Source organism: Seriola lalandi, unplaced genomic scaffold, assembly GCF_002814215.2.
Source record: "Seriola lalandi dorsalis isolate HSWRI2012SDOR001 ecotype SW California unplaced genomic scaffold, Sedor1 jcf7180002054223, whole genome shotgun sequence".
NCBI lineage: Eukaryota > Metazoa > Chordata > Actinopteri > Carangiformes > Carangidae > Seriola > Seriola lalandi.
In genome coordinates this window covers 21,199-41,017 of record NW_019524776.1, presented here as the reverse complement: position 1 = coordinate 41,017, position 19,819 = coordinate 21,199, and the positions used below count along the sequence as shown (strand labels likewise).

Genomic DNA, 19,819 nt, shown 5'->3' with positions numbered 1-19,819 from the left:
GTATATGTTTCCTCTACTTGCTCCTTCTGAGATTGACTCGGTGCTCTCTAACGTTGAACGTAAAAAAAAAAAAAACCCACCTTTTACCAGAGCAGCGGCGACTTTTTGTAAACTGGCAACTGATTGGTCCCGTCAAATACAACGCCGCCTCTGATTGGCTCAGAGTGTCCTGTTGCCCGAAGGTGGACTCCCAGAGCGTTGGGAACGCTGGAAGCAAAAAATTCCAGCTACCAAACTGCACCATGCGCCACCCCTGAGTGGGATCGGAATAATCACCGGGAAGCCGTTTGTACTCAAAATATATTAAATTATGACAACGCCTGACTATCTCGAAGCTCCCACGCTATGTTTTTACTTTGTCTATTCGCTTTTATGGACAACTGTCGCACCCGTTGCCCGCCTGTACTGACGCTTCTCAACTACACAGGTAACTTTGTTTAAACTCTAGCCGTTAGCATGGATGCTAACCGCAGTGTTAGCAGCCTGTTGCCGCAGTTGGTTTGGTTGTTGCTTTTGCCTACTTTACATGCTTTACAGGCGACGTTCACAAAGTATATGACGTGGAGAGTGCCTACAACGTCCCATGTCCCCCTTTCGACTTTTTTGTGCTGGTGTTTCATTAAAATAACAAAGAAAAAAGCTACTTTATTTTGTCGGTGGAGAACAACAGCTCGCCACGCTCTGTTCGTGCCTCAGTTGACCATCGATCTCTAAAAAGAGGAATTTAAATTCACCCTCTCGAAGTCACAAACCCTGTGGTTTCATTATCGAAATACAAACAATATAGTGAACTTAAGCGAAATGAACTGTGTAACCCCGGTTCAAAGGGTTTGTTATAACATAATTTCAAATGGACGGACGTTTATTTTGCCCTGCCTTCCGTCTGTAGTCCACTTGTTGCTGGTCATTCATTATGCAGTGTTGACTATCCACGTTGTTGTTTCAAGCTGATGACAACAAGCCCAAATTGTTGTTGCATGAATAATGCGGCGATGATGTCATGTGTCACATCACTGTCTCCTACATGTGTGAAAAACTTACTCAGTTCTGTGAACATTTTGCTTGGACTACTTTTGCAACAGTTCGCAAACTTTTCTAACTAACAATTGATCAAACTGTGCTATATGTTATATGTATTATTATACCAAGTCAGCTTGTCTGAGTGTAAAACTTTGTTAAGACAAGGCACAAAAACACCAGGTAGAAAATAGCATTAGGACCTGTTGCATAATGTTGGTGGTCCAAAATTAAACACGGATGGTCTACTATTATGTGCCTTAAACAACTGAGGTATTGAGTCATGTTGTTTGACAGACTCTTGAACAGTGTGAGATGCCATATCTAAGCAGTTAATTCACAAATGTGCCTGTTATCAAACAATAAAATATGATGTAATAACGTCTCTACCCTCCTCTCTCCTACAGATGGACTAAATAATCAAGCAAGAATGGAGGTATAAATTGGACAAAGTGGAGCATAACATTTTGTTGCATCCTGCTGGAGCTGTGTGTTCGATGTGGGCGTTCACAGATAACACGATTTTAAGTGAAGTTGAATGATGGCATCACGTTGGGTTAATTCTTGTGAAGATGATGAGAGACAACAAGCAAGATCTTCTTTCTGTGAGGTAAAGACAACCACATCAAACCTTAGATTTTTTTAAATGGTGATCATGAAAGTGGTTTTGGCTGACTCTGGTTTCAATGCCCCCCTCCCCCACATTCAACCTGGTGTGGAGGGGGAGTAATGTGTTTGACACTTTGGCCCAGCTGTTTGTGCTTGTAACAGCTCTTGTGGGGTTGTTTTGCTCTTTATCTCACCAGTGCTTTATTATTTTGGTTGTTTTGGTAATTACCGCCATCAGATTTATGTCACAAGGTTGTCTGAGTGCTTCCTATTTTTTCTTGTGAGGGCTAGGGTTGATCATTGTAGATGAGAGACAGAGACAGAAAGACAGGTTTTGGTTGCAAAACAGCATATAATTAGATTTGAAATTTAATCAAACTCTTCACTGGTGGAAGTGGGAGGAGGCATTGGCATTGAAGTAGTTTATTCAAGCCCTGTCTCTTAGATTTTTAAGCTGTGACCCCTATAATACCAGACAGGACACCATCTGCTCCTCTGAAAGCTTGGTGCCTGAATGAAGACCTTCATGGTAAATGAAGTAGCAACCTTGTACTCTTTGAAATGAAAGGGCACCTATTTATAGAATCTGTAGTTTTCTTTCATTTGTTCCACTGCCTTTAATTTAATATTCATTCCTCACTTAAAACTCCCTGCTTCTATGTGAATAGTCTGTAAATGAGGGCTGTAAAGCCCCTTATGTTGTCATCTTTAACAGGCTAGATGTACTGAATTTGATTTTTAGATCATTAGACAAAGCACATGGGAGTAAAGGACCCTTTAGTAAGCCAGTAACAGGCATAATGGTGCACAGTTTATTCTTAATTTATTTCGTGTCATATGTTTTTTAATGATAAATGTTTAATAACCCTGAAAATAATATTTGGGGAGGTCTAGAAGAGCATAAAACGAAAATAACTAATTTTCATTGAAACTGAAAAAAACAAGCAAAATTATATTTTACCATATACCAGTTAACTCTATGCAAACAACACACTAAAGCACACACAGCTTGTGTTGCATCCCTCTCTTTTTCACTGTCACAGCTAAAAAACAAACTGAGATGATGTGCTTACCTTTGTCATTATGACCATCTGGATACACCGTCTGACTTCTGCACACTTCTAAATGAGTTTAATGAGTGAATCTGATGTCACATAACAATTCTGGTACAGAAAATCTCTACAGGCAATATAGAGGTGCCAATATATATTGTGAGACATGTTCAATTTTCACATTTTCACAAAATACAATTATTACATTATATGTAAAAAAAAACATGTTTAAGTATTTTATAGTGCCAAAAATGTTGGTTGGGGGTGAGGGTAAGCCTCAGTAAAGTGCAGTCAGTGGAAATCCTTCTTTTACCAGTCCTTCTAATAAGGCTACCACACAAACCAATTCATGTGCTAATTTTGAGCCGGAAACCCCCTGGAGTCTCTGGTCCTGGGATTTTCTGGAAATGATGACACTGTGGATTCAATGAATGTTTTAAAATCTCTTTCTAAATGTGTAATTTGCACAAAAGCAACTTGTGATTGTCTCCGCTGACAAAGATTGGTCAAAGGATGTAGATGATAAATGGTTGTGTGCCTTTTGTTTTTATTCAGAGAGAGCATAGCCCTGTTGCTGCTGTAAACAAGCAGTAGGGATTATAAAAAAAGAGGATGGATTACTATCCCAGACAGGCAAAGTGAAGCACATTTCTAGACTCTTAGCAATTACCTTAATTGCTTAAACAAATGAAACAGAGATCTTACAATAATCACAACCTCATTGTGCTGTATCACAGAACATAAGACTTAGTGAATATGTTTCATGTTATTTTTTCTCTTCTCTTTGCTCTTTGTCTGACCTTTTCACAACCATTATGACCATAACCCAAGGAGCTTGTTCTTGAGGTGGAAATAACTTAATAACTTAATAGAGGAATAATTTGTTATTTGAATCAAGATTTTTGTCTTTATTTCTTGCACACTGGCGTGTTTGTCTGCTTTATCAGCTGAATACTGCATGATATTCAAACATTGTATCTGAATCTAAATGACAGACAGAGTTGGCTTAATGTCTCCTTTCTCTACTTGGATTCCTCTGGTTAGATATTGAGTTTTTAGATTGGGTGCTGATCATTCTTGTGTGTCTGTGGTAGGATTTTCTATGTGAGCCTAGGGTCTTTATTGTATCAAACTATACCATAGCTTTGATGAGTAGACTTGTAGCTTTTTTCATGATTCTTACTACCTGCATTTCTGCTTTTTATGCTCCAGTAGAACAACAGAAATTACAGTGGGGTGAAATGTATTATTGATGCTGAAGCATGATCCATATTTAGCACTGTAGGGAGCTATTGACAAACAGACCCCCCTGTTCCCACAGTCTTCATTAAAGCTCAGTGTCTATCTGATTTAGCCTGGCTGCCTTTTACAGAACCATGCACAGGCATCATATGGCTAACTGATGGCAATCGGAAGGGAAAATTGGCCTTAAATTGGATAGAAGAAGTCTGTTACTTCCTGTTGCCTTATAGTTGGGTCTGCGGTGTCTCAGGGGAAAACATAAGAGATTGGCTATGTGATTCAGTTTTTCCCGATTTCTGTGCAGTGTTTGGTGAAAAGATCCATGTCATATTAGGTGGAAAAGCCTGTGACATTTTTTATGTCTTGTTTAAATAGCTCACCATATTTTAGTGAGCTGACAGCTGTTTTCCTTTTTGTAAGAGCAAGTACAAACTTAATCTGTTTTTTACAAGCAAATGGCAGGTTAGAGATATGTGCTGTAGGCAAAAACAACAGTCCCAATGATTTTATTCATACATTTTCATCATCATCATCATTTCACACAAGCAAAACATATTAACATATATATAATTATAACATATTGACAAAAATGTATGTGTTCAGTGTACAGCTTTGGCAAAGCTTTGTGAGAGAAATAGCTTGACAACTGTATTTTTGAAATCAGTTCCCACAGGAAACAGTTATTTTATCCCACAGATGAGAGTGGGATGTATAAGCAGTCCAGTCTGATTGCTAAATGCTGTTACAGACAACTGACTCGTCTACAACATTAATGCTCTTTAAGAAGGCATAGTTGTTGGCCTGTTTTTTGTTGTTGTTTTTTACTCTGCGTTTAGACTTTTGCAAGGGTGATGCACAGCCTAAATTGTTTCAGTGATACTTCATCCAAGACATACCATGTGGCATCCATATGTTTTATTCATTAGCTTCTGGTGTGTCTTTCCTGGTTAGTCTAGGAAGTGTACTTTCCATATTTGACTGTTTGGATGCGCAGTTTGGAGGTAAGTTTTTGTCCAGTACAGCATCTCCACAATGTACTACCTAAAAATATTTATACAGTTGAATCAGTGTTTATAATATTATAAAGGTACATTACTAGCTTCACAAAGGTAATATCTCAGGGCGAATGCATATGATTACACAATGTTGGGCAGGTGTTAATCTTATTAGCTTCATTCACCAAAGGTATTGAGGTTTACTTTCTGTACCAACATTTGTGATATACAATTTATGAATGTAAATATTAGTTATAGTATGAAATGTGTTTATTGCTCAGCCCAAGTGGCAAAATACATGCCACACTCTCCAGTGTTACAGAATAACTAACTATGTTTAACAGTCATGTTTTTGCCCTTTTTAGACAATGATATTAGAAATATTGTAATAAGAAATTACCGATAATTTAGAGCCATCCAGTATGAACAGTAGCCCACAAGACTATACCAGGGCCATGTGTATGTCACAGCTAGAAGTGTGGCATGCACAAAACACATCACGTGTCTATATAGGCTGAGTAATGATACTTCTAACTTTGCCCTGCACCATAAGACTGTAACGCCCAGGGCTCACCAGTGGCCCTCTGTATCATTATCTTAGGCTTTTCACAGTTAAGTGCTTGGTTTGGACGGGATGTGGTGTAGAATTTAGCAGCCCACAGAGAACGAGGTTTCTTCACATTTTAAGCCTGTGTACTTGTCTGATGTTTTTAGAGCTGATGTCATTTGGTGCTTGAAATGTGTCATTTAGTGATGTCAGCAGAGGTTTTTAAACTTACAGGCCATGCAGTGTGGTTTCATAATATTTGTTAAAAATGAACAAGGTGGAAATTCCAGTTTCTTTTTCAGTGTGTTACTAGCCTGCAGATTCGAGCCTTTGTGGTGTGTAAACAGCTGTGCATGTACAGTGTTTCCGCTAAAGTTTCTGATGTTAGTGGGTGGTATTGGTAGGACTGCCCTCTAATCTCTGTGGTAGTGGAACCACTGATGTAGTCTCACTTTACAGCATCTCTGAAAATGACCACATGCACACAGATACAAAGTGTACCATTTGTTAAGCAAGAAAAGAAATTTGAGGAGCTTTCCATGGTTATTTCAGTGAAATAACCAAAGCTCCATGACTGGCATCTTTTGCCTTATGTATGGTATCTATGAATATAGAGCAACAGAAATTGAAAAAGGTTTTTTTTTTTTTTGTTGTACTGATGTTTTTAATTGTTCATTCATGATTTTGGGCTTTATTGAAAGAAGGATGCTAAACAAATACCCAGGAAAAGACCAAAACAAACAGTATGTTACTCTCTTGGGGAACTACTCAAAATAAATGACAGTGCCCTTGTTCATCATAATGAAGGAAAATTTCAGCCAGTGCAACATTGTGGCTAATTGATGTGTTTTTACTAACTATTGGACAACAATTGAGGTCCATGCCACAGAGGAATAAGCTTTATGCAGGCAGTACTTGTTAGAAAGATCTGTTTATTTTTGGTTTGGGTGTTTATATGGGATTATTTTACAATAACTAGGCTAACTGTAATCTAGTGGTTGAAATCAGTATTCCTGCTCTGAGACACAGGCATAGTCATTGCTCAAATACCAAATACCTGCTGAAAACTCTCTCCCAGCTGCCTCACCCAGTACAAATATCAGTTTGGCATTCTAGTGATTCATAAATAGGTGACAGTCATTCATTTGTGGGCGGGAGAGGACAGGCATGATGTGGGTGTTTTTGTCATGTGGTAGCCTCTTTTTATGACAAGTAATCTCATAATTTGTTCCTTTTATGCTGATTCTCTTTTGACCTCTTGTAATGGTTATTTGAATGCATAAATCATCTGATCTATCAGGTTTGCACCAGAGTCTTGCTTTTTTCTCTGTTCTTAATAATAGCTTTTTAAAATTTTCATTAAACAAGCTATTTTTTAAGTTTTGCTATCGATACATAGCCACTGTTAACATTAACAGTTGTTTACTTACCAGTCTTGCCAAGAGCTTTAGCCATTATTGTGTTCACAATACAAGAGGTTATTTAATACACCCTCTGAGCAGCGCTACTTCTTCAGGGTAGCCTGGACGCTACTGTGACTCGCTATCAGAAAGTGACGAGACGGTCCGCCTAGCTGATTAGCATGCTAACATAAGTGATGGGAGTAGAAGCAAAACAAGAGTTAACATTGGCACTGCTTCCTACCGCTGGAGACAGCTGTTGGCAAACAAAGGAATGAAGTTTGATGCTGAACTTGCAACATTTCTTCTAGACTGGCAAGTAAACAGCTGTTAATGCTAACGTTCGCTGTGTAGCAATAGCAAAACTTACACATAGCTCCTTTAAATAAGAGGAAAAGGAAACCTTGGGGGCAAATGTGGGTCTGGAATTTATTGACTTGGAATGTCACAGCAGTATTAACTATGCAAGTGGCAATGATAACACTGCTTGGCATGTGTCTGTCAGGAGGCCCACACCCCCTTCTGTCGTCTACATCTAAAGATCAGAGGCTTGGAAATTGCCCTGTGCACTGGCTGCTAAATCAGAGCCAGTAGACTGGATTTGCCTTGCTCTGGAGACATGATGGGAGCAATGCAGGCATTTCAAACATTCAGTTGATCTATTGTCATCACCACAAGCGCTTCTCTGGGTATGGATTTGCATGTTTTCTAGTTGTGTGAAGGCACCCAAGGCTCATACAGACACAGACTTCAACATGAAAGTGCAGGTATCAGAGAACAGCCAAAGCTTGGTTATACACAGTAAAACCTGTTTTGCTAGTTTCATCAAAATACATGCGTGTCAGCTGCACCTGCAGCTCTGTTTCCCAGCCAGCCAAAGTAGTGCTTTGGGTCCTTACTCTCTATAGTAAGATCATTTAAACTCCTTTTATGGGTTCATCAACTCAGGTTTCCACTTGAAATATGCTTAGATTGGAGTGGTTTATGTTATTGTATCTTTCAAAAATAAAATATATGGTTGAAAAGCAGAGAAGCTTGGTTGCAGAGAAGCGGCAAAAGATTCTACAAAGAGCACAGTGAAACATGCTTTGACTTGGTACACACCTCCAGGCACACAATATATTTCTAATGAGCCATTGAGTACAAGGCTGTATGTTCATACTGTGAAATACTCTAAGCAGTTGAATGGGATGGTGGTGGTTTTAAGTTGGTGTGAACAAACTGTTGCTTATGTTTGTTCTTTGAAATATGGTTTGGCTCTTTCACTACTCCCTTCAACAGCTGGACCAAGTAAACAAGCTGTTCAGATTTATTTATTTCTCTTTTGTTTAAAACACAATTCTGATATGCAGAATTTTTACCTACACAAGTAGACAAACCTCGTATAAATACTTATGTTATTATGTTACTCATGTTATTGTGATAACTTACAGATAATTCACTCTGATTTTCTGACATTTTACTCAACATATTTGTCCAGGCAGAGATAGTGCAAATGCATGCTCATCAAATTCCTCATGTTGTGGGGGAAAGTCTATGCTTCGGGGGAAAGGGGAGGGTTTGTTTGAGACAGGATGCAGAAAAATACGTTTTTCGGTGTGGAAATACAAGATTGTTTGAAAAGAGGCATTCCTGAAATTTGCACTGGGACAAGGAAATGTGATATGGGGAGATCTGAGTAAAGCGGGGGTGTTGCTGCACACATGATACCACAAAGGTGTCAGGCTATAAATAGTCAGTAAACACAGGAGTGGGTGTCCAAAGCCCTGAAGCCTGACATGCTCTACTCCAGCTGTGAAAATGGGATACGACAACTTGACTGTAAACACAGGAAAGCCACTAATGTTTTTCAAAACCTCATTCTCCTTGAAACCATGTGTAACTTTAATGAATGATTGATTGACACTTAGTGTTAATGTGCAGTAACTTGACTGAAAAGGTAATCTGTTGATATGTCTAAATTGGGGATGGCTTTCAAATGAATTGTACTTTTAGTAACATTGTTTTTGGATTGTAGCATTTGGGGGATTTCATAGCTAAATGTTTTTTTTTTTTTTTGCAAAAATCTATTTGATATCTTTGTGTGTGTCAAAGTGAAATTAGGACTAATTCATTTTAAATTTGTCCTCCACCCTTCTGTTCTTGCAGAATGACTGTCCAGATTGGAGAAGCTTGGCTGATTCTCCTGCAGTGCAAAACCCAACAGAGGAAGAGCCGTTCTCATGGCCAAGACCTAAAACCGTGCGCTTACGTCGCACTTCCCAAGGGTTTGGCTTCACCCTGCGGCACTTCATTGTATACCCACCGGAATCAACCATGCACTTGTTCCCGGTAAATTTCAGTATTGTTGCTATTATTAAACTTGTCAGAAGCTTTCATGAGTTTCATGCACCTGAGTATTGTTTGCTTATCTTGTAAGATAACACTGAGTCAACTAAAAGCCTGATACCTAATTTCTGCGACCATAAGCAACAAAGTCACTTGAGTATTTCTATGTTTTTACAGGAGGAAGATTATGGCCGCAGAGGTAAGCAGAAAATTTTTCTTCTTCATGTCTGCCCTTCAACACTGCTGAGTCAAAGCAGTGCCTCTGACTCCTAATGACTCTTAATCCATTCACTCTTTGGCTCTTTTTGCTTCCTTATGTGATGAGAACAATGTAGTGCCTGTGTGTCACTGACCTTTGTGGAGGCATGAAAGGTTTGGTCAGCACCACCTGTTTCTGTCCTGCACTGACCCACCTCTTCATATTGTTTCACTTTGTTGTACTTGCTGATTTTCAGTCTCACCATAAAAAGGCTGTCAGAAAGAGATGGCCTCAATTTTTTACTGGGTTATGTCAGTCTGGCCCTCTTTCTTCATGTTAGCATCAATACTTACCTTCTGTAGAGGGTAGAAGGTAGACAACTGATATCAAATCTGTGGCATGAGTGTTGATTTATTACTTCTCATACCTTATCCAACTTAACTCCAACATAGTTCCTAAATCTTATGGTCATGAATTTAAAGCAAAATTTTCGTCATTACTCCCTTGTCATTTTTAATCAAAAACACATGCAAAGGTGGGAGCCAGCTGTTATTTGCAGGTGCAGAGAAAACACGTTAAAGTTTGTAGATTTTGGAAAAAAAATAGTATGTCCCTAATGGGTTTTGAAATCAAATACTGAACATTGAAGATAAAAATAACACCTGCATTTATCATGCCTTTGCTTTTGCTGAAGACATCTCGACTCTCCAGTTTCATTTTAAGCAGTTTACATCATGTTTTTGACCAGTGTCATGTCTTAAGCCAAAACAATACAATTTAACTCTCTGAATTTTATCATGCAAGCATTCACTCACATGTAACTCATTTGAAAGTCTGAATTTAATTTTTAACCCTGTAGGGTTGCCAAGAAGGCAATTAAAACCTTTGAAATTTTACATGAGAAAAAAGATGTACTGTACTTGTTTGGGATTCCCCAACTAGACTATATTTCATTTATAATTTCCTGATAGGAATTCTCTTTGATTGAGTTAGCTGTGTGACTGCCTGTCCCATCCTGTTGTGATCACTGTGAGTTGATATCCCAGTAGCTTGTTTCTGGGCTCTCTGTTTAGTCTGCTGCCATGTGTTGCCCATGAAGAGGTTGCTGTGACTGGAATTCGTACAGGTGGACATCAGGATTTCCATTTGAAAAGTATATTCGCCAGAGAGAATAGTTATTGTAGAAAACCAACATGGTAATTCATCTTGCACATTTTGAGAAGTAATTAAAATAGGCACTACTAAATACCCCATGAACCTGTTTTCAACATTCCTCAGCGCTTGTCTGCTTGTGAAAGTGTTTGCCTAGTATCGCAATATGTTTAACCTAATACAACAACATCTATATACCTGACATAATTTTGTCATAGGTCTCATACACAATGCGACAATCTGTCAAGCTCAAATATTTATGTCACATGATTATAAAGCATCCTTTTAAGGGATGGCTATACAGTTTTTCAAGTTTGTCTTAAAACTATAGTCAGGTGTGTGCATCTACACTGAAACAGTTTTAGCTAGCTGTAATCATTCCTCTTGCTCATATTGGCCATTCAAAGATCCCTTCTTTATGTGCTTCCAATGAAAGTGATGGGAGACACACAGTCCTTGTTCTTTGTAAAAAATACATTCCAAAGTTTATCTTAAGTTAAAATGAGATCTCAGCAGACTAAGATCAAATAAAGTCTGTATCTTCTAAAGTTAGTCTTTTTAATACAAAATTTTCCCTTTGTGTTACTGCAGCTCATCAAGGAAACAGTCTAGCGAAACAAAAAGAGTGAATTTCATACTAAAAAGGCTTTAATTTTGGAAAATACCCACTTGATTTAATTAACTCAGACTGCTGAGGCCTATTGTAACTTGATATAAACTTTTTTTCACAGACAGGACTGTGGGTACTGTCTACCATCATTTATATTAGCATTAGGTTAGGAATTGATATTTTAATGGCCAGAATGAACAGGAAGAAAGATTAAAGCAAGCAAAACCAGATTTAATGATCATATGGGCAACTGAACAATTCGGAACCTTTACCTTTTAATAATGAACGCTAAGAAGTATTACAATGACTAAACATGATTTTATTTTGTGTCATAGCACAGTATTGATGTTGTAACACTGTATTACCCAGCTATAGATGTAGGTTAATGAACTCTATGGTGCAGCTGATCATGTAATATGACATGGAGACACCATTCATTAGAAAGCAGAATACACAGTCACATGGTCATCTGGACATAATCGCACACATGCTTGAATTAGTTTGCAGTCCTGTACAAATGATAATTATGCTTTCATCCAATTGAAATCCTGAATGGACTGTATGTGATGCATGTACACATTGAATCATGTAGATGTGCACAGACATGCAGTTAAATATCACTGCATAAACATACCGGGCTCTCTTGACAGAGACTGGTCTAAATTGCAGATGACTTAAATTTATTGTTTCTACTACTCTTTCTGTGATCCCCTTTGTGATTTCTACATCAACAAAGAAGTGCTGGAAAGCCTACACAGAGCTTGCTCACTGTCACTGTTTAAATGTCATATAACTGTATAGAAGAGCCAGCTCCCATTAAAGTAGTCATGATTTATGTTTCACCCAAAAACAGAAATACTGTAAAAGACAGACTTTTTTGTGAGGAGCCTTGCCGGACTGTGTAAGCAAAGAGAATATTAAAGAATCCTGGCAGTTGCATAATGCTGGCAGGAGCTTGAAGGCATGAGGCCAGAACTGAAGAAAAAGAAAAGACAACCTGGTATGATTTCAGTCCAGGCTGGGCTAGCCTGGTCACAATACCACACCAAAAAAACAGAAATACTGGCTAGCAACAGGCGGACAGCAAAAAGGGGAAGGAGTGAGCTGCACTGTTGTGCCTCTAATGCCGTTTTGTTTATTCATAAAGTAAATCTTTTGCCACCTAAAGCCCTCTTCAGAATAAAAGTATACTTTACAAAGCATCTTAAAATGAATAAACAAAAACATGGATACATGGGTATCTTTGATATACCTCTTGGAAATTGAACATTTGGAAGACTGAAGGCTTGAAAAAATCATCTAAATCTTTTTCATATGATGAGTCAGATTTTCAAATGGTCAATAGCAGTGCCTATACGATCCCCAGGTGGTATTTGGGGATTGTTATAAACTCATAGCCACTTGTGGGGAAAACAAGAATTAGTAGGTGTTTATCATATAAAAAACACTCTCAACAAGTTTCCCAAAGGAAATATAGAATTTATTTAATAGAAAAATTATTGTATCCACTAAACAACTTTGAACAGCTTTATCTGTATTATATAATCTACAGTCTTAGCCAACAAAATTGGGAACAAAATCTTGACCTCCTGCTTTGACCATTGGTTGCTGCAAAGATCAGTGATGTCATTGTTCCGATTGCCCACTGAATCAACTGATCATTCAAAAGAAGTGTAGTTGGCTTTGACGTAATATGCGCTAAAATATGGATTTAAGCATGAAAACATTGCATCACATAAACTGCTCTCGTCCCTCCACAGTGCCAAACCACCATCAATTCACTTATTGTATTAGAGTCTGGTGCTTCCCAAGACTAAGCTCTTCTGTCACAACGCCTGGGTCAAGTTTGGGTGAACTTGTGATCTAATGTTCCTTTGTCAACTCTCAACTCTTTTTTTTTTTTTTTTTTTTTTTCTCCACATTTAGAAAATCTTTTACCACAATCACAGCTGTCATTTAGTTTTTTGTTGTTTTTTTTACTTAGAAATCGTTCTGCGATATATATTTTTTGAAATAGTGTTCATTAACTTTACAGTGAATGAGAATAAACATGAGCCAACTGTAGGCAATTCAGGCAAATCATGTTCTCCACCAAACATCTCTCCCTCCATTCACCAAGTGAATAAAATGGTTCAAATGAAACCTGGCAATGTTTCATTTTTTCAGAGAGGATTTTCTGTGTTTTAAAAGGAACATGTTTTGGCTCTGTGCTGAATGCACAGAGGTGAAGTTGATATTAATCTATATGTCAAAACTTTGGTAATACAGAAAACAAAACGCATTTCCCAAAACGCAATGTACAGTTATTTCTTGTTAAGTTAATAAGTATACGTTTAAGAATACAAATTATTAATGCACAGACATTTGAGTCTCTCTGTATATTATCTCATGTCCTATAAGGTGGCCAAGGCAAAAACAGTGAGTTATCTACTTCAGAGGAAAATAACTAAACTTCACCATACATTTAGATTTATAAGGTGGCTCATATGACTTCATGAACAGCTTCATTGTGAAAATGGAGATGTAGCGTACCACAGTATACCACCAGAGGGAGCTTGTCTCAGGGCTGTAGTTATATGGGACTCCTGTTGCAGTGTTACGTAAATGCGAGTCTCCAGAATGTGATTCTGCATGAGTAATTTTTAATTGTGGAAGAAAGAAAAATGGAGGCTTAAGTGTGTCTGTGTTCATGAGGTTTTCGGTTCTCAAAAGGTTTTTTAAATGATTGGTTCAAGAGATTAATTGACCATTAAGTGATATTAAACCACTTGTTTTCCTGTGTCCTTTTTTTCCAGTACCAATACAAAACTTTTTAAAGTAACTGGTAATATTGTGACTTTCATAGGGCCAAAAGTCATGTTTCTCATTAATTCACATGTTTTGGTGATAGTAAGAGTATTTAACCTCTTTCATTGACCAAGCCAGGATTTTTAACAACTTGTACTACATTTTTTTTTTTTTAAACTATCATGCCTGTTCTCATGCTGCCCAGTGTGGATTGTGAGCCATCGTGCACTGACTCACAACCAGAATGTTAACTACTGGGGAAGCGTTTCAGCTGCTCTTTGGCTATGCCCAGAGCTATTTCTCAGTTTATAAGGAAAGAGTGGGAGTTGTGCAGCTGAGCACACTGTCACTCTACCTTCTCTTAGTCTCTTTTTCTCTCACACCCTCCCTCTTTCTTTTCTTTCCTTCTTTTTTTCTGCAGCCATGCAGCTGCTAGGAGACAAGAGCAGCATGAGCAAACAGGTTTTCCTTTCTTTAGCTGCTTTTATCCTCTTCTCCAAAGCCACACAATTTCCCTCTATTGAGATTTTTTTTCTCTGAACCAATTAATGATCAAGACTATTCAAAACTGTTGTAATGTGGGCAAGCACTGGCCAGAACACATCCTGTTCTGCTGTCATAATGTTGATTCACTTTGCCTCCAAATCTTGTGCCAAACCTCCCAGTTTCTCTTTCATTCTCATACATAGCCATTCTCTCCTCTCACATAAATGTCATGAAACAATTTGATGTCTGGTAATCGATGTTAGGTTTTTGGAGTTTTTTGGTTTTGTTACATTTTAAGAATTTAGCAATGACACTTTGTCATGGGAAGTCTTTAGTTGGTTAACCTTTTGGAAACCAGATGAACATGTATAAAACTGACCTACATTGCAGTTGATATGCTTTTATGTGTTTACATTTTGTCTTGTTTGTGTAATTTATATTTCTTTCTTTACTATCATCAGGGAGACAACGGAATAGGCTAGAACCAATGGACACCATTTTCGTGAAGCAAGTCAAGGAAGGTGGCCCTGCTCATGGAGCTGGGCTTTGCACAGGTAATAATCAATCATCAATCAATCAGTCTCCTTCTTTAACCAAAACCTATCTGTGATCGCTTGGGAGCATAAGAACTCGGAAGTAATAACATTACAACAAAGGAGGCATAATCCTGTAAGTGATATGATACAGAGCAGAAAACTTCCTCTAAACTGCTGCACTGATGTTATGAGTGTTGCAAGCGAAAGGGGAAAATCCAAGGAGTGCAGTTTTCACCAGTGGCCTGACAGTATTCTTGATGTGACGCAAAACATTAGCAAGGACATGTAGTTGTAGGGAAGTTCTCGTTTTTTCTGCTTTTTTATTTAGTCGCTAGCGTAGTGATTTTATGGTCTGGTGACTAGCGGGAACCTTCAATATAGTTACTGGAAACCTCAACATCAGGTGATTGACTTTGGGCTATTTGCTTTTTTCACCATCTGTCTGAAGGCACACTTCCTTTTTTTGTCATTAGCATAGGATCTTTTTTTGTAAAGACAAATAGCTTATAGTGTTTTACTACCCCTCTCTGTTACTGATGTCATTACTACTGCTTTTTTATTGCCTATTAGGTGATCGCATAGTGAAGGTGAATGGAGCAAGCATCATTGGGAAAGCCTATTGTGAGGTTATATCCTTGATCCAAGACAGGTGAGATTTAATCAGAATTTTTATTGTTCATTCTTGGTCAATTGGTGATTTTTTTCTACTTTAAGTCCATTCTTTGTTCCCCAACAGCGGTGACTTTCTTGAACTTTGTGTGATGCCAAAAGATGAGGATATACTTCAGCTGGTAAGTTTCCCTTTACTATCCCGTTTTATAAATGGGATTCAACTAAATACTTTTACCACCCATGCTGAGCTGCTCTAGTTTAAGGTGTACATGTTGGGACAGTAGTCATAAGATGCAGGCAGCCTGCCTTTCCCATCAGAGCTCTCTATCTAGGCCTCCTAATCAGGCCAGAGCAGCATTTCTGTCCTCCAAAACTGCTGCTGACACCGCTGCTGAAATGGCCTAATTGAAGTAGTAAAAATGACCTAAAATTTCATATACAAACATTTTATGGAGTAATATATGAGGTGTGGCTATTAAATAATGAGACAAATGCTGTAATTCATTCATTTTGTTGAAGAAAAGTTACATTTCTTTCCCCCTCAATATATTCCCCCTCTGCAACTACACAACACTGTGTTCTGGTCTTTCACTGATCAAAGCAGTGCAGCAGGTCTGTTAGCTGTCTCAGAAGCTCTGTCACTTTCTTCTCTTCTGGAACAGACTTGAAACGGGTTCCCTTGAGGGCAGGCTTGATTTTGGGCAAAAGAGAAAAAAGTCACATGGTGCTAGGTCAGGTGAATAGGGAGGGTGGTAAACTACTGCAATGCTTTTCTCAAGCAAAAAACTGAGTGTGCTGGCGGATTGTCTTTGATGAAGGATGAAACCATTTTCCGACTGCTGTGGCCTCTTTCAAGTGACCCTTTCTTGCAATGTTTCCAAAACCTGTTTGTAATAGTGTTGGTTCAGTATTGCAGCAACTGGCACCCAATTCTCCTTAATTACATATTTAATGTCAAAGAAAACAATTAACATTGCATATCAGGTGTAAGAAAAGTATCACACCTTAAACACCTTGTACCCAACCCCATCCAGATAGATTATATGTTTTGACTAACAAAAGGGACAAACATCCTCAACATGCTTAGGCAATATAGATCGCTGCCACACACGCTACACATGACAGCCTTGGTGGTTTGTTACCTGCAGCAGGTTGTTGACTACTATTAAAAAAGCAACAGAATTTGAAGGGAGTCAGATTTGTGTGGTCATGTTCATATGCATTTGTTTGATTTTTGGATGTGTTTTCAGAGACAGTAAGTCCCTAAATGGATCTCCGTTACCACACCTAATTAAATGGAAACCCAACTAGGAATTTAATTAAACAAAGATATCTTTTCTTAAAACAAATGTTTTGGTAAGTTGATATTGTAGTGACGTGCTCTTTCCACTATGACTGCAGCAACTGTGACTACTTTCAAGAAAGCCGTTTGCTAATACAGTTGCTGTTCGTAATATATCGTAATGTAGAGTAAATGGTTTAAGAAAAGTGGCCATGATACTTAAATGTCATGGCAGTTTAAAAATAGCTTAAGATCTGCACATAAAATACAGAAAGTTAAATTATTAAGCTAAGGGCTATAGATTATTTATCAGAAGAAATATATATTTCATAAAAAAGAAAGCACCATTTTAGGTGGAAGCTAATTGTCAAGTATGTCTAAATACCATGGACTGAGGTCCTTGGGGATATGAAAAGGTGTACTGAAGTTGAGTCTTTATAGAAGAAAATTTGTATTTCAAATTTTAGGCTGAATTATGTAGGCTTAGGCTTCCTGCATATTAACTGTTTATCTTCAGAAGTCATTACAATGCAACATTCAGCTTCAGATTCTAGTCTGGAGCTCACACAAATGTTTTCTGTCTAATTTGGCTTGTCCAATATTTTCTTAGATAATAGTCTTAGTATGATTATGGCACAATAAAGAATTTTGTAAAACGTATAGTGTTTTTTCAATTATTAGCCTTAAATGTCAAAGCGTCTTAAGTGTCAAATTACAAATGTCAATGTGTTCATCCCTACAAATTAGTATTCAGATATTTGGCACTTATAGTAGTAGGTTAATGTAGGCTTCATGTATTGGCTTTGTCTTTCCTTGACCTTTTCCTTTGCTGTGTCTTCATAAAATATTGTGAGTATTGCATGTTCCCAAAACTATTATAGGTGCAGGGATAAGCCTTCATATATGTGTGCACTTAACATCTCATCATTAACCTTTAATGCACGCAGCTGGCAGCCGTTGGCAGCTACTATGTATTCTGCACATTCAGGACAAAGCAAGGGTGCACTCATCTGTTCCATATCTATAGAAAATCACAGTAAGTGCTTTGTCAGGATGCTCAGGAATCCTCTCACAAGGGCTTCTTGTTATTTGACAGCCTATTTATGAATTGTATAATGAAAGAGCCGGGCTGTTTGCTTTACCTGAAATTTTCCCTTGTGAATTATTTTTGGCTGCATTGAATCCTCACAATTAACTTGATTAAATTAAACACTAAGTATGGCATCCAGAACTACAATATCAATGTGTTTTGTCATAACAAACAGTCATCTCTCTGTTTAAATAGCACATCCTTCTGAAAATATACAAGCAGTGGTTTTTTTTAAAACAATGCCAATGCTCTGCATTATTTAGCTCAGTTTCTTTAGTTTATTTAAATTGGACTTGTAATTTCACAGAAAAATAAAGTATTGTTCACATCCACTTAACCCTCTTCTTACATCTAATATCAGTTAATTTTCTGCTTTGTGATTACCAATTGACTGTTACTCCACCTCTCTGCCCTGTTAGGTCCTCCCTTTCTCTGACTCTGTTTTTCACTCTGTACCCATCCACTGTATCTTACACGTGTGTTGTGATAGCACTGGTTACAGTATTGCACAGTAAATGGTCAGCAGCCACACAAAAATATATATTAATATAGGCAGGGAGACTGATGAAGGCTGTCCATAAGAACAAGAGGATTATGAGAGATACTAGCAAGATGACTTTACACTGTAGGAGGCAGCACACACTGACTGCCTGGAGACAGGCAGCAGTTGCTTGGCAAAGAGATGGGAGAGAGGGTACATTCAGGGAGCAGAAAAGGGAGGGAACTGCGTGTGGAAAGCAGAGGGAAATACTGAGCAGGGAAAAACGAGGGAACAGCATGAATGATGGGCTGAAACCGGTAGATAAAATCAGCTGACTGCCCTGTGTCTAGAACAGGTTGATGCTGAGGGAAAGGGAGAGAGGAGGAAGGAGTGGGAGGGGGAGCTGTACCATCACAGCTGAATGTATAATCAGCAGCTGCTGCTTCTGTCATGTGAGCAATAGCAGAGGGAGGGAGAGAGAGAGACATAGACTGGAGGCACCTTGTTCAGTTAGCGTAATATTCTGGCTGAAGATGGATAGAACCATGGAGATATAACAGCAGTAAGAAAGGCAAGCTTCTGCTCCTGCCACCTCGCCCAGGACAGACTGTCACTGGCAGGTCGTAACGTGGCAACCCCTGCTACATCTCTGCTTCTTCATCCCGCTGTACTGCTGCTGCAGCTCTAGTATATTTTTAGCATGTCAAGCCCAGGCAATGCTGTGGCTGTTAAACGTTCTGTCCTCTCTGAATCTGTTCTGTTTTTTTGCAATGTTTGGATTTTGCTCTGCTGGCATCTTTTTCTCTTTCACCCTGTCTCCCATGATTTCTAAACGCTCTTGTTTTCACATGCTGTAACGGCAGCCTTTTTCTCGGGAAACTACTAATCTGGTAAGCAAACAGCAGACTGTGTAGCCACTTGACGTTGACATGTCGTGCTTGCTGTCTCATTTTGTATATGTCATGCATGTCAGCATCGTCATTATAAGATGTGGTCTTCAGGTTTTATATTATTGCCATTTAGTTGCCTTGGATGACTGTTTAATGGTGAGCTCTGTGTTGGTGGATCAAATGTGTAGACTAGAAATGGCCGATGCACTGTGTCTGCGGTACCTGTTAGATTGAGCACTCGAGCTGGCATCCCGCTGGCATCTCAGTGAAGCCTCGCCCCTCTTCATCCTCCGTGCCATATGTTATTAGTATGATAAAGGGCAGTGACCTCTGAACTCTCCTCATGCTTACAAAGGGAGGGACAGAGCCTGGCACTAATCACAGCTGCACACAGTTTTATGTAAGATTGTAATTTGACACCAGGTTGTAGAGAGGATCAAAGTCCTCATACCTTTACACGTTTCTTACTTGTTGTATGTACAGTCTGTTATGAGCAAAGCCGAT

At 38.5% G+C, this 19,819-nt stretch overlaps 1 protein-coding gene across 3 annotated transcripts in view; it reads left to right on the top strand.

Annotated features, from left to right (window-relative positions):
• Positions 1-210: 210 nt before the first annotated feature.
• The window catches only part of arhgap21b (Rho GTPase activating protein 21b), a 37,556-nt gene continuing 17,947 nt past the window's right edge, over positions 211-19,819 (top strand). For 2 of the 3 annotated variants that reach the window (XM_023404134.2, XM_023404133.2), the window contains exons 1-7: positions 211-427; positions 1,425-1,627; positions 9,011-9,193; positions 9,368-9,389; positions 14,886-14,978; positions 15,531-15,609; positions 15,697-15,751. In XM_023404134.2, the coding sequence (XP_023259902.1) occupies positions 1,556-1,627; positions 9,011-9,193; positions 9,368-9,389; positions 14,886-14,978; positions 15,531-15,609; positions 15,697-15,751 (504 nt within the window). In that variant the 5' untranslated portion in view covers positions 211-427; positions 1,425-1,555. Of the gene's footprint in view, positions 428-1,424; positions 1,628-9,010; positions 9,194-9,367; positions 9,390-14,885; positions 14,979-15,530; positions 15,610-15,696; positions 15,752-18,932; positions 19,316-19,819 lie in introns of those variants that run through there. The other variant, XM_023404135.2, reaches the window with a different exon arrangement.